General features: G+C 44.7%; 1 protein-coding gene across 5 annotated transcripts in view; it reads right to left on the reverse strand.

Annotated features, from left to right (window-relative positions):
- Positions 1–14,053, reverse strand: part of letm1 (leucine zipper-EF-hand containing transmembrane protein 1) — a 119,169-nt gene that overhangs the window by 14,840 nt on the left and 90,276 nt on the right. For all 5 annotated transcript variants that reach the window (XM_038793367.1, XM_038793368.1, XM_038793369.1 and 2 more), the window contains 2 exons: positions 13,013–13,147; positions 10,274–10,467 (listed from right to left, as the gene is read on the reverse strand). In XM_038793367.1, coding sequence (XP_038649295.1) covers positions 10,274–10,467; positions 13,013–13,147 — 329 coding nt within the window. The remainder of the gene's footprint in view (positions 1–10,273; positions 10,468–13,012; positions 13,148–14,053) is intronic.

Genomic DNA, 14,053 nt, shown 5'->3' on the forward strand with positions numbered 1-14,053 from the left:
TACAGACTTTCTGCGGTTCATGAACAAAGAGATCCAGATCCCTCTGCCCAGATGCATTTTGAATCTGCTTTCCATTTAGTTAATAAAGTGCCTGACTATTTTTTTGGCCAAAATGGATAACTGCACACTTTTATTTTTTACTGCTGTCCATGTACATAGAACATAGAACAATACACCACAGTACAGGCCCTTCAGCCCACGATGTTGTGCTGGCCACTTATCGTAATCTAAGATCAACCTAACCTACACCCCTTCAACTTATCCACATTAAACTCTATCTGCCAAATTTTGGCCCAATCTCCTAACCTATCTATATCCGTCTGTAAAATTTGTATTTCCTCTTCACTGCCTGTGCTTTCCCACTTATTTCAGCAACATCACACATTTTGCTATGTTACACACTGTCCTTGCTTGCAGATCATTTATATAGATTGTAAACAGTTGATGTCTGAGGAATGAACCCTGCGGAACCCCACTAGTTACAGTTCGCCAGCCAGAGGAAGACCCATTTAACCCGACCCTCTGCTTTCCATCAGTCAGCCAATTCACAATCCAACCTAGCATTCTACCCCCAATCCCCTGCGATCTCACCTTCTGGATCAATCTTTTATGCGGCACCTTGTCAAACGTCTGCTGGAAGTCTTGATATATTACATCCACAGGTTCTCCATTATCCACCTTGCTGGTCCTCAAAGAACTCAATCAAGTTTGTCAAACATGACTTTCCCTTCATAAAACCATGCTGACAATGGTGGATTGAGCTGTTTTTCCAAATGTTCAGTCATCTCCTCCTTAATGATCGATTCCAGCAACTTTCACATCACAGAGGTCAAGCTACCTGGTCTGTAGTTTCCTACTTTTTGTCTCTCACTTTTTGAATGAGGGAGTTACATTAGGGCGTTTCCAATTCACCAGGATCTTTCCAGAATCCAGGGAATTTTGAAATTTCATATTTTTTGAAATATCATAACCAGTGCATCCATTACTCGGAGCCATGAGGTCATGTTGCAGCTGTACAAAACTCTGGTGCGGCCGTATTTGGAGTATTGCGTACAATTCTGGTCACCGCATTATAGGAAGGATGTGGAAGCATTGGAAAGGGTGAAGAGGAGATTTACCAGAATGTTGCCTGACATGGAGGGAAGATCTTATGAGGGAAGGCTGAGGGACTTGAGGCTGTTTTTAGAGAGAAGGTTAAGAGGTGACTTAATTGAGGCATACAAGATGATCAGAGGATTAGATAGGGTGGACAGCGAGAGCCTTTTTCCTCGGATGGTGATGTCTAGCACGAGGGTACATAGCTTTAAATTGAGGGGAGATAGATATAGGACAGATGTCAGAGCTAGGTTCTTTCTCAGAGAGTAGTAAGGGCGTGGAATGCTCTGCCTGCAACAGTAGTGGACTCACCAACACTAAGGGCATTCAAATAGTCATTGGATAGACATATGGATGATAAGGGAATAGTGTAGATGGGCTTTAGAGTGGTTTCACAAGTCAGCGTAACATTGAGGGCCGAAGGGCCTGTACTGCGATGGTCTATGTTCTATGTGATGGTAGCACAGTGGTTAGCACGGTTGCTTCGCAGTGCCAGGGTCCCAGGTTTGATTCCCTTTTGGGTCACTGTGCGGAGTCTGCACATTCTCCCAGTGCCTGCGTGGGTTTCCTCTGGGTGCTCAGGTTACCTCCCACCATTCCCGAAAGTGCTTGTTAGGTGAACTGGACATTCTGAAGTCTCCTTGTGTATCTGAACAGACGCCCGAGTGTGGTGACGAGTGGCTTTTCACAACAACTTCATTGCAGTGTAAATGTAAGCCTACTTGTGACAATAATAAAGATTATGATTATTTAATACCCAAGCGTGCAATAACCATCCATATTGATTCAACATCTTGGACCTTAGTGCCAATATAATTTCTTAATACTGCCTTGATGTCATCTTTAATCAACAATGCAACTCCACCTCCTGTTCCATCCTGTCTATCCTTTCGGAATACTGAGTACCCTTGGACATTTAACACCCAGTCCTCCTGCAACCATGTTTCTGTGATCCCCGCCAAATCATACCCATTTGTGTCGTCAGTTCACTGACCTTATTCAGAATACTGCATGCATTTTGTTACAAGGTTTTAAAATATGTCTTACTGATTTGTCTGTCCCTTGCTAGATTTTCGTGTGCACTACTTTTCACACATTCTGACCTCCTTCATTAATCTTGGATACACTCAGCCTCATCCCCAACTTTCGGTCCCCAAATCACCTGACATTTTAATTTTATACCTTTTCTTTTTTTTTTTAAATTTAGAGTACCAAATTAACTTTTTTGAATTAAGGGGCAATTTAGCGTGGCCAATCCACCTACCCTGCACATCTTTGGGTTGTGGGGGCGAATCGCACAACTCAAACTGTTGAGAATGTGAAAACTCCACACGACCCAGAGCCGAGATCGAACCCGGGACCTCGGCGCACGAGGCAAAAGTGCTAACCGGTGTGCCACCGTGCTGCCCTTTTTTAAAAAACTTTTTCTTACCCCTTCAGAGTCGTTAGACCTGCCCTGCCTGCTCATTCTATTAAGCTCTTAAAACCTATTACATTTATAACTTAATAGTTAGAAAATACGGGGCAGCACCTTGGTGCAGTGGTTAGCAATGCTCATCTCTGCGCCAAGGTCCCAGGTTTGATTCCTGCTCTGGGTCACTGTCCGTGTGGAGTTTGCACACTCTCCCAGTGTCTGCGTGGGTCTCAGACCCACAACCCAAAGATGTGCAGGATAGGTGGATTGGCCACGCTAAATTGCCCCTTAATTGGAAAAAATGAATTGGGTTCTCTAAATTATTGGGGAAAAAAACTGCTTTCGAGTTTATATTTGGTAGTAACAAGGAACAGGAAAGAAGAGCCCCAGAGAATTGGATCGAATCTCATGGGTAAGTCATGGCAGAAGAGCTAAAAGCTGTGGTTGCTCCTCCTGCTCCATGTGGGAAGCCAGGAACATTTCCAGTGCCCAGGGCCAGCAGTAGGCCCTGGAAGACCAGGTTTTGGAGCTGCAATGTTGGCTGAGGACATCATGGAGCATCTACGAGCTGGAGAGTATCATGGATAATATGTATAGAGACGTGGTCACACCGCAGGCTCAGAATCCACAGGTATGAATAAATGGGTGACCACCAGGCAGGGCAAGGCAGACAGTGTGGGAATCTGCTGTGGCTATTCTTTAAAAAAAAAAAATTTAGAGTACCCAATTATTTTTTTCCCAATTGATGGGCAATTTAACATGGCCAATCCACATACCCTGCACATCTTTGAGTTGTGGGAGTGAGGCCCATGCAGACATGGGGAAAATGTGCAAACTCCACACAGACAGTGACCCAGGGCCGGGATCAAACCTAGGTCCTCGTCTCTGTGAGCCAGCAGTGCTAACCACAGCGCCACCAGACCTGTGGCCCTTCCACTGCAAACAGATATAACGCTTTGGATACTGTTGAAGGGAATTACCTCTCAGGGGAAAGCAGCAACAACCAAATTTGTTGCACCATGGTTGGCTCTGCTGCAGAGGGGAGGAGTAAAATTGTGAGATGCAATAGCTATCAGCGATTCAATTGTAAGGAGCATAGATAGGTGTTTCTGTGAGCGTAAAACGAGACTCCAGGATGGTATGTTGCTTTCCTGGTGCTAGGTTCAAATATGTCTCAGAGCAGTTACAGGGCACTCTGGAGATTGTGTACATTGTGACCTTGTGTTGCCCTATTATGTATTTTCTTTTCATGTACTAAATGATCTGTTTGAGCTAGGCATGCAGAAAAATACTTTTCACTGTACCTCAGTACACATGACAATAAATAAATCCAATCTAAGAGGGAGGGTGAACAGACAGTCGTCATGGTACAAAAGACAATTTTAAAAACGGATATGGTCCTAAAAGCAGAATATAGGGAGTTAGGAAGAAAGTTGAGGAGTCAGATCTCAAAGGTTGTGAATTGATGATTACTCCCAGTGTCATGTGCTAGTCAGCGTAGATATAGCAGGATATACCAGATGAAGACATGGCTGAAAAGATGGTGAGGGGGATCGTTTCAGATTCCTGGGACATTGGGACCTGTACAAACTGGATTGTTTACACCTAGGCAGGGACAGGATGCCCTCGGGGGAGTATTTGCTAGAGTGGTTGGGGAGAGTTTAACCTGCAATGGCAGGGCGATGGGCACCTCAGAGGAGGGGGAATAAACAAAACAAAAAGCAGAAAGGGGAATCGGAAAAGTGATGGGCAGAGAAACCAAGAGCCAGATTCAACCAGGGCCACAGTGAATAATAGCAGGAGCGGAACAAATAATGTTAAAAAGGCAAGCCTCAAGGCTTTGTGCCTTAACGTGCAGAGCATTTGCAATAAAGTGGATGAATTAATTGTGCAAATAGATGTAAATGGGTACGTACAGTCGGGATTAGAGACATGACTGCAGGGTGACCAGGGATGGGAACTGAATATTCGGAGGTATTCAGTATTTAGGAAGGACAGAGAAAAAAAGAGAAGGCTGTGGAGTTGCATTGCTGATTGAAGAGATTAACGCAATAGAGAAGAAAGATATTAGCTCCGACAATGTGGAATCTATATAAGTAGAGAGGAGAAACACCAAGGAGCACAAAACACAGTAGGGGTTGTGTACAGGCCCTCAAAGTGTAGTGGTGATGTTGGAAATGGCATTAAACAGGAAATTAGAGATACATGCAATAAAGGAACATCCAGAATTATGGATGACTTTAATCTGCATACAGATTAATTAAGGGTAAAAGAGGGGATAAGCTTTCAGGGAACGTAAAAACAGACTCCAAACATTGAGGAAATATGTGAAGAGTAAAAGATTGGTGAAGACAAATGTAGGTCCCTTAGTCCGAAACAGGGGAATTTATAATGGGGAAAAAAAGAAATGGCTGACCAACTAAATATATACTTTGGTTTTGTCTTCACAAAGGAGGACACAAATAACATACCAGAAATGTTGGGGAACACAGGGTTTAGTGAGAGGGAAGAAGTGAATGAGATCCGTAATTGCTGAAAAATAGTTTTGTGAATATTGACGGAATTGAAGGCTGATCGATCCCAGGACCTGATAATCTACATCCCAGAGTACTTAAGGAAGTGGCTCTAGAAATAGTGGATGCATTGGTGGTCATCTTCCAATATTCTATAGATCAGGATCACTTCCTACAGATTGGAGGGGAGTTAATGTAACCCTACTATTTAAAAAGGGCAGTAGAGAGAAAACAGGGAATTATAGACTGATTTTGGTAGTGGGAAAAATTCTAGAAGTCATTATCAAAGAGTTTATAACAGAGCACTTAGAAAATAGTGGCAGGGCTTGACTGAGTCAGCATTATGATTTATCAAAGGGAAATAATGCTTGTCAAATCTACTGGAATTCTTCAAGGATGTAACTAGTAGAGTTGATGAAGGGGAGTCAGTGGATGTGGTTTACTTGGACTTTCAGACCGCTTTTGACAAAGTCCATATAAGAGATTTGTGTGTAAAATTAAAGTGCATGGGATTAGGGGTAGTGTATTGAGATGGATAGAAAACTGGTTGGCAGACAGGAAAAAAAGAGAAGGAATAAACAGGTCTTTTTCCAAATGACAAGCAGTGACTAGTGGAGTACCACAGGGGTTAGTGCTGAAACCCGAGCTATTCACAATATACATTACTGATTTATATGAGGGAATGAAATGTAATGGTTCCAGATTTTCAGATCAAAGCTGGATGGGAGGGTGAGCTGTGAGGAGGATGCCTTCAGTGTGATTTGGGCACGTTGAATGAGTGGGCAAATGAATGGCAGATGCAGTATAATTTGGATAAATAGGAGGCTAACCACTTTAGTAGCGAAAAGGGGAAGATTAGAAGAGGAGAACTGCAACACGACCTGGGTGTCCTTATACACCTGTCGCTGAAGGTAATCATAGAAGCATAGAGTTTACAGTGCAGGAGGACGACATTTGACCCATCGAGTTTGCACCGCCCCTTAGGAAAGAGCCTGCACCGACCCTTAGGAAAGAACACCCCACTTAAGTCCACGCCTCCACCCTATCCCCATAACCCCATTTGGACACTAAGGGCAATTTACCATCGCCAATCCACCTAACCTGCAAATCTTTGGACTGTGGGAGGAAACCGGAGCACCCGGAGGAAACCCATGCACACATGGGGAGAACGTGCAGACTCCGCACAGACAGTGACCAAGCCGGGAATCGAACCTGGGACCCTGGAGCTGTGAAGCAACTGTGCTAACCACTGCGCTACCGTGATGCCCCTAAGCATGCAGGTGCAGCCGGCGGTAAAGAAAACAAATGGTATGTTGGTAAATTGGTATGGCCAATCCACCTACCCTGCACATTATTGGGTTGTGCGGGTGAAACCCATGCAAACTCGGAGAGAATGTGCAAACTCCACAAGGACAGTGACCCAGAGCTGGGATCGAACCTGGGACCTTGGCGCCGTGAGGCAGCAATGCTAACCACTGCGCCACCACGTTACTGCGTATTGATCAATTCGAATGCACTTAACCTACCCGTCTTTGGATACGAAGGCAATTTAACACAGCCAATCCACGTAACCTGCATATCTTTGGATTGTGGGAGGAAACCAGTGCACCAGATGGAAACCCACACAGACACAGAGAACGTGCAAATTCCACACAGTCACCTAAGGGCGGAATCAAACCTGGATCCCTGGTGCGGTGAGGCAGAAGTGCCAATCATTGTGCCACCGTGCAGTCCTTTTCTGCAATGTCTCCAAGTATTGTAACTTGTAACTCACTCCCAGTGAGCCAGAGAAGGCACAGCCGGGAGTGAGGCACAGCGAAGAGCGAGTTTGGGAATTTGAAGCTATGTGGGAATTTGAAGCTGGGTGGGGAGGAGGTGCTTTTTATCTCTGGTAAATGACTGGTAAGTAGTTTTTCTTTTCATTTGTCTATTTATTTATTTATTTATTTATTTTCTTTTCCGCGAGCGGCAGAGAGAGAAAGAGAGAGAGCCGGGGTGCAGCTTGGGAACAGGCAAGTGATATAAAAACTTACCCCCAGGTTCCTGCAGCCTTCATTTCCAGGTGCGGGGGAGATAGAGAGAGAGAAACGAAAGGGAAAATGCTGAAAAATCAGCATTTTCCCTTTCGTTTCAGATTCCAGCATCCGCAGTAATTTGCTTTTATAGAGAGAGAGAGAGAGAGAGAGAGAGACAGACAGAGCCGGGGAGCAGCTTAGGACCAGGTAAGTGATAAATATTCTGCTATTCAGAGTGTTCAGGCGGGGAGGGGGGACTAACATCACAGGAAAGCTGTGACCCGATTGCCTGGTCGGGAATCTGCACTAAATTTAAAAATTAAACATCATTAAACTAATTAAACATAATTAATGAATTACTCAATCATAATTTAGAGGAGTATCTAAGCCAGAGACCGGAGACCAGAGTAGTGTATTTAGCATTTAATGAAATGAAAATCGCTTATTGTCAGTAGGCTTCAAATGAAGTTACTGTGAAAAGCCCCTAGGCGCCACATTCCGGCACCTGTTTGGGGAGGCTGTTACGGGAATTGAACCGTGCTGCTGGCCTGCTTTCAAAGCCAGCGATTTAGCCCTGTGCTAAACAGCCCCTACATTTATAGTGGAAATCTCGAGCTAGGAAACATATAGTTAACAGTAACTTTTAGTTTTTTTTTTAAATTTATTTTTAATTTAGTTTATTAATCAGTTAACGCAATGTCAGTCAGAGGGGTGCAGTGCTCTGACTTTGAGATGTGGCATGTCCGGGAGGTTTACAGTGTCCTGGATGGCTACGTCTGCAGAAAGTGCACCCAACTGCGGCTCCTCACAAACTGCATGGATCGGTTGGAGCAGCAGTTGGATGCACTTAGGAGCATGCAGGAAAGCGTCATAGATAGCAGTTATGGTGATGTAGTCACACCCAAGATGCAGGCAGAGAGATGGGTGACCACCAGAAGGGGCAGGCAGTCAGTGCAGGAATCCTCTGTGGTTGTCTCCCTCTCGTCTCCGAACAGGTAGCAGGCATCCTGAAGCGGGAGGGCAAACAGGCAGAGGTTGTGATACATATTGGTATTAACGACACAGGCAGGAAGGGGGATGAGGTCCTGCAGCAGGAGTTCAGGGAGCTAGGCAGAAATTTAAAAGACAGGACCTCTAGGGTTGTAATCTCGGGATTACTCCCTGTGCCACGAGCCAGTGAGGCTAGAAATAGGAAGATAGAGCAGCTAAACACGTGGCTAAACAGCTGGTGTAGGAGGGAGGGTTTCAGTTATCTCAACCACTGGGAGCTCTTCCGGGGCAGGTGTGACCAAGAAGGACGGGTTGCATCCAAACTGGAGGCATAAATATCCTGGCCACGAGGTTTGCTATTATCACACGGGAGGGTTTAAACTAGCATGGCAGGGGGGTGGGTAATAGGTCAGATGGTGAAAAAATTGAGGCAGAACTGGGGAATAGGGCCAGTATGGCTCTGAGGAAGAGCAGACGAAGATGTTGCTGAAAACAGTGGGACTGGTGGCCTGAAGTGCATACGTTTTAATGCAAGAAGTATAACAGGTAAGGCAGATTAATTTAGAGCTTGGATTAGTACTTGGAACTATGATGTTGTTGCCATTACAGAGACCTGGTTGAGGGAAGGACAGGATTGACAGCTAAACATTCCAGGATTTAGATGTGTCAGGCAGGATAGAGGGGGATGTAAAAGGGGTAGAGGAGTTGCGCTACTGGTTAGGGAGAATATCACAGCTGTACTACAGGAGGACACCTCAGAGGGCAGCGAGGCTATATGGGTAGAGATCAGGAAGAAGGGTGCAGTCATAATGTTTACTACACGCCTCCCAATAGCCAGCGGGAGATAGAGGAGCAGATATGCAGACAGATTTTGGAAAGGAGTAAAAGCAACAGGGTTATTGTGATGGGAGACTTTAACTTCCCCAATATTGACTGGGACTTAGTGCTAGGGGCTTGGACGGGGCAGAGTTTGTAAGGAGCATCCAAGAGGGCTTCTTAAAACAATATGCAGATAGTCCAACGAGGGAAGGGGCTGTACTGGACCTGGTATTGGGGAATGAGCCCTGCCAGGTGGTAGAAGTTTCAAAATTCAGTAAATTTTAAAGCGCTGGTGGATAAGGGGCAGCACGGTAGCATTGTGGATAGCACTATGGCTTCACAACTCCAGGGTCCCAGGTTCGATTCCAGCTTGGGTCACTGTCTGTGCAGAGTCTGCACATCCTCCCCATGTGTGCGTGGGTTTTCTCCAGGTGCTCCGGTTTCCTCCCACAGTCCAAAGATGTGCAGGTTAGATGGATTGGCCATGATACATTGCCCTTAGTGTCCAAGATTACCCTTAGTGTTGGGTGGGGTTACTGGGTTATTGGGATAGGGGGAAGGTGTTGACCATGGGTAGGGTGCTCTTTCCAAGAGCCGGTGCAGACTCGATGGGCCGAATGGCCTCCATCTGCACTGTAAATTCTATGATAAGCTATGATAAGGATAAGAGTGGTCCTAGAGTGAATGTGCTAAATTGGGGGAAGGCTAATAATAATCACAATATCAGGCGGGAACTGAAGAACCTAGATTTGGGGCGGATGTTTGAGGGTAAATCAACATCTGACATGTGGGAGGCTTTCAAATGTCAGTTGAAAGGAATTCAGGACCGGCATGTTCCTGTGACGAAGAAGGATAAATATGGCAAATTTTGGGAACCTTGGATAACGAGAGCTATTGTAGGCCTCCTCAAAAGGAAAAAAAAAAAGAGGCATTTGTCAGGGCTAGAAGGCTGGGAACAGATGAAGCCTGTGTGGAATATAAGAAAAGTAGGAAGGAACTTAAGCAAGGAGTCAGGAGGGCTAAAAGGTGTCACAAAGTCATTGGCAAATAGGGTTAAGGAAAATCCCAAGGCTTTTTACACATACATAAAAAGCAAGAGGGTAGCCAGGGAAACGGTTGGCCCACTGAAGGACAGGGGAGGGAATCTATGTGTGGAGCTGGAGGAAGTGGGCGACGTACTAAATGAATACTTTGTATCAGTATTCACCCAAGAGAAGGAATTGATGTTGAGTCTGGAGAAGGGCATGTAGATAGCCCAGGTCACATTGAGATCCAAAAAAGGTGTGTGAAAAGGTGCACAATTTCTGCAATTAAGATGTAAATATGAGGATTTTTTTTAAGGCCCACAAAATAGATGGAAAGTAGTTTAAATTATGAACAGCAAGAAGAGGAAAATAAATTATTTATGAAGCATTATATCCACATACCCAGCGTGTGATGCTGCATCATTGTCCAGTTGTTCATCCAACACTTCTTTGCCTTTCTCCAGTTCAACAATGAGTGTGTCAATCCGGCCGATCATTCGGTTTACCCTCTTCGTTAATAACTTGCTAGCTTTGGACTCTTCTACAATTGTTTCCTTTCCAGTCTTGGATAATTCCTTCTTAATTTCTTCCAAATCCTGTAATGAAATTCAAGAAAAACTTTCAATAGATATAATCGGAGGCTAATTGACAAAAAAGGGTTAAAAATAAAGTCACAAATTAATCTTATTTTAAAGATTTATTGCAGAACAATCATGGCGGCTGACCTGGTTTCAGGGTCAGCAAACTAAATTAGGCATGAATTCACACAGCAGACGTCCTGTGGCAGCCATGGAGGAGTAGGTTGCACATTTGATAGCTCCTGTCTATGACGGACTTTTGGATCTTTTTTTCCCCGGATATTATTGGATGAAGTCGGTGGAGCGTGAGACGGTGAGGAGAAATCCCACTCTGGTGTAGGGAGAATTCGACCAGAAGTGGCCGTGTAGGAAGACAAAGTTCTACAAGAAAGACGCAAACAGAGCTGGCAATGCGGGAAAGCATGGAGGAGAAGCAGGGCTGCGGGGAGATGGCACAGTGGTCAACAGAGCAGCTGGTGAAGTTTTTGAAGATTGCTTCGCTAAGCTTAAGAAGGACATGCTGGACCTCATCAAGACTTCGATTGATCAGGTTGTGCAGAATTAAGAAATCCACGGACGTGCGATCCGGGGGTGGAGAAAAAGGTGTCCGAGCACGAGGAATACCTAACCGTGTTGGAGACCAAGGTGGGGATGCTGAATGACTGCCAGAAAAGAATGCAGGAGAAGCTGGAGAACTTGGAGAACAGGTCCAGGAGGCTGAACCTGAGAATCGCCAGCCTTTCTGAGGGCAGTGAGGGATCAGATGCGAGGGCCTATGTGATGAACATGCTGGAGAAGTTGATGGGGGCTGAGGTGTTCCCTCGTCCCCTGGAAGTGGATAGAGTGCACAGAGCCCTCACGAAGAAGCCCCGAGCGATCAAGCCGCCGAGGGCGATGGTGGTACGTATGCACCGATTCCTGGAAAAGGAACACATTCTGCGGTGATTCAAGAAAGAACGGGGCAGCAGGTGGGAGAATTGTAGCTGCGCGTTTATCAAGACCTGGGCGTGGATTTGGCCATGAGGCGAGCCGGGTTTAACTGGGCAAAATTGGCCCTCTTTAAGAAGGGGGTGAAGTTCGGGATGTTGTACCCAGTGTATCTGTGGGTCACATATGAGGACCGGAAATTTTATTTTGAAACATCAGACGATGCATTGACTTTCATCAGGGAAAAAAGACTGGATGTGAACTAAAGACACTGGATCCTTGGGGAAGAGTATTGCAATGGCGATTACATGGAACGTTAGAGGGCTGAACGGGCCGGTTAAGAGGGCTCGCGTGTTCGCGCATTTGAGGGGCCTGAAGGCGGATGTGGCAATGTTACAAGAGACATAACAAAAGGTTTCAGACCAGACTAGATTAAAAAAGGGGTGGATTGGCCAAGTATTCCACTCAGGGCTGGACTCAAAGACCAGGGGGTTAGCGATTTTGATTAATAAACAGGTGGTATTTGAGGCAGGGAGAACCGTGCCAAGATAGGGGGCAGGTACATAATGGCGAGTGGGAAGCTGGAAGGGTGCGGATGGTACACATGAATGTATATACTCCAAATTGGGACGATGTGGAATTTATGAAGCGGGTGTTAGGTAAGACCCCAGACCTAGAGTCACATAACTTGATCATGGCAGGAGATTTTAATACAGTCATTGATCCGGAATTGGACCAGTCAAAATCCAGGACAGGGAGGGTGCCGGCCGTGGCAAAGGAATTGAAGGGGTTTATGGAACAGATGGGGGGAGTAGACCCATGGAGGTTTGCACGGCCAAGGGCGAAGGAGTTTTCTTTTTTCTCACATGTCCAAAAGGTGTAATTTCGGATCAACTTTTTTGTTCGGAGCAGGGCTCTAATACTGGACGGCTACCCGGTGGAATTCTATAAGACATTTTGGAGATATTGAACCCACTGCTGGTGAGGACATTTAATGAAGCAAGAGAGAAGGGAGTCCTCCCCCCAACAATGTCACAGGCCTCTATTTCATAGATCCTGAAACGAGAGAAGGATCCGGAGCAATGCGGGTCATACAGGCCAATTTCTCTACTGAATGCGGACGCCAAACTGCTGGCTAAGATATTGGCCACAAGGATAGAAGATTGTGGCCCGGGGGTGATAGGAGAAGACCAGACGGGATTTGTAAAGGGCAGGCAACTCACGCCCAACTTTCGAAGGCTTTTAAATAGGCCAAAGTTTTGGCCATTGACTCCCTGGTAGCCCGGAGACGATCTTATTAATGTGGAGGGACTCAAAGTCTCCGAGTGCGGAGACCTGAGTTACTGACATGGCTGGGTTTCTCAGTCTTGAGAAAATAAAGTTCCGCCTTAAGAGGGTTAATGTTAGGGTTCACCCGGAGGTGGCAGCCATTCGTCGACTTTCTCGGGAATTTTAAAGTCAGTTATATTTTGTGTCAGACCCAGTCCAAGCAGTGAGGGATAACACTTCTTTAATTTGTCAACTGATGTAGTCTCAAGTAAATGATTCAAAGTTCGGGGGGGGGGGGGGGGGGGGGGGGAGGAAAAATCAATGGAAAATAGATATGAATTTTGACTTAAACCAAATATTTTCATACCTCATTATACTCTTGTACATCTCCCTTCAATTCCTCTAGCTCTTCCTTCTCTTTGGTTAGCAGTTTCTTCTGTTCCTTCAACTTCGTGCAAGCATCACTGAGCATATCTATTTCCTCCTTTGTAATCTCTTCACCCTAAAAGCAATGCAATAAATCAGAATGAATTATAATTAAATTCTGAATACAGTTACAGTTTTGAAATATTAATGGAACACAACTTGTGGAGGGTGAAATAAAAAAAAAGGATCAATTAAAAAAAATGTCTCAGCAATTTACAACGTGCAGGAAATGAAACCGAGTATCTTGAACTGTCCCATTTTTTGGACCAGAGAGATTAATTAGCAAATGCATTAACAATTATTTTGTTCAAAAGATGCTCACACTCTTAATTGCCAGATCTAACATTTTTGAAATGAGTTTATTCAGCAATTAATGTGAAACTCCAGCTAGCTCTCAAAAATAGCGGGGAGGTTAAGGATGACATGCCATTCTGCGAAGCATATGTCAGAGTGGTGTAAACAACCAGCAAGTTCTGGAGGTAATTAACTAACACTGCATCTCAATCCAGATTGCTGGCTGATTTTCACATTCGTAACAGTGTGCACTGTTAACATGATATTAATTTCACAGCAAGATCTGGCACATGAAGAATGGCTCAAACAAGTTATGGCATTTTCACTGCAACAGAGATGGCTATGTGGAAATCTGGAAGTGCTTTTCAAAATTATAAAAAGACAATGAAAGTAAATAGTGAAAGTTTTCACTCATTGATGAATCAGTAAATAAGGGAGCATGAACGCAAGAGTGATCACTAGAACAATGGGGTGGGAGAGTAAGAAGAAATGCTTTCACACAAAGGGTTATTCAGCCATAGAACATTTCATCACAGGAGATCAGAGATAGCTATATTATTTAAAAGGAAATTGGAAACATATTTATAAATAATTCAAATAGATATTGGGAAAGAATAGGGAAGTGCAGTTACTGGACATAATTTCAGTTTAAGATTTCAAAATGCCACAATTGGTCTCCTTTTACACA

The sequence above is a fragment of the Scyliorhinus canicula genome, chromosome 3 (genome assembly GCF_902713615.1).
Source record: "Scyliorhinus canicula chromosome 3, sScyCan1.1, whole genome shotgun sequence".
Classification (NCBI taxonomy): domain Eukaryota; kingdom Metazoa; phylum Chordata; class Chondrichthyes; order Carcharhiniformes; family Scyliorhinidae; genus Scyliorhinus; species Scyliorhinus canicula.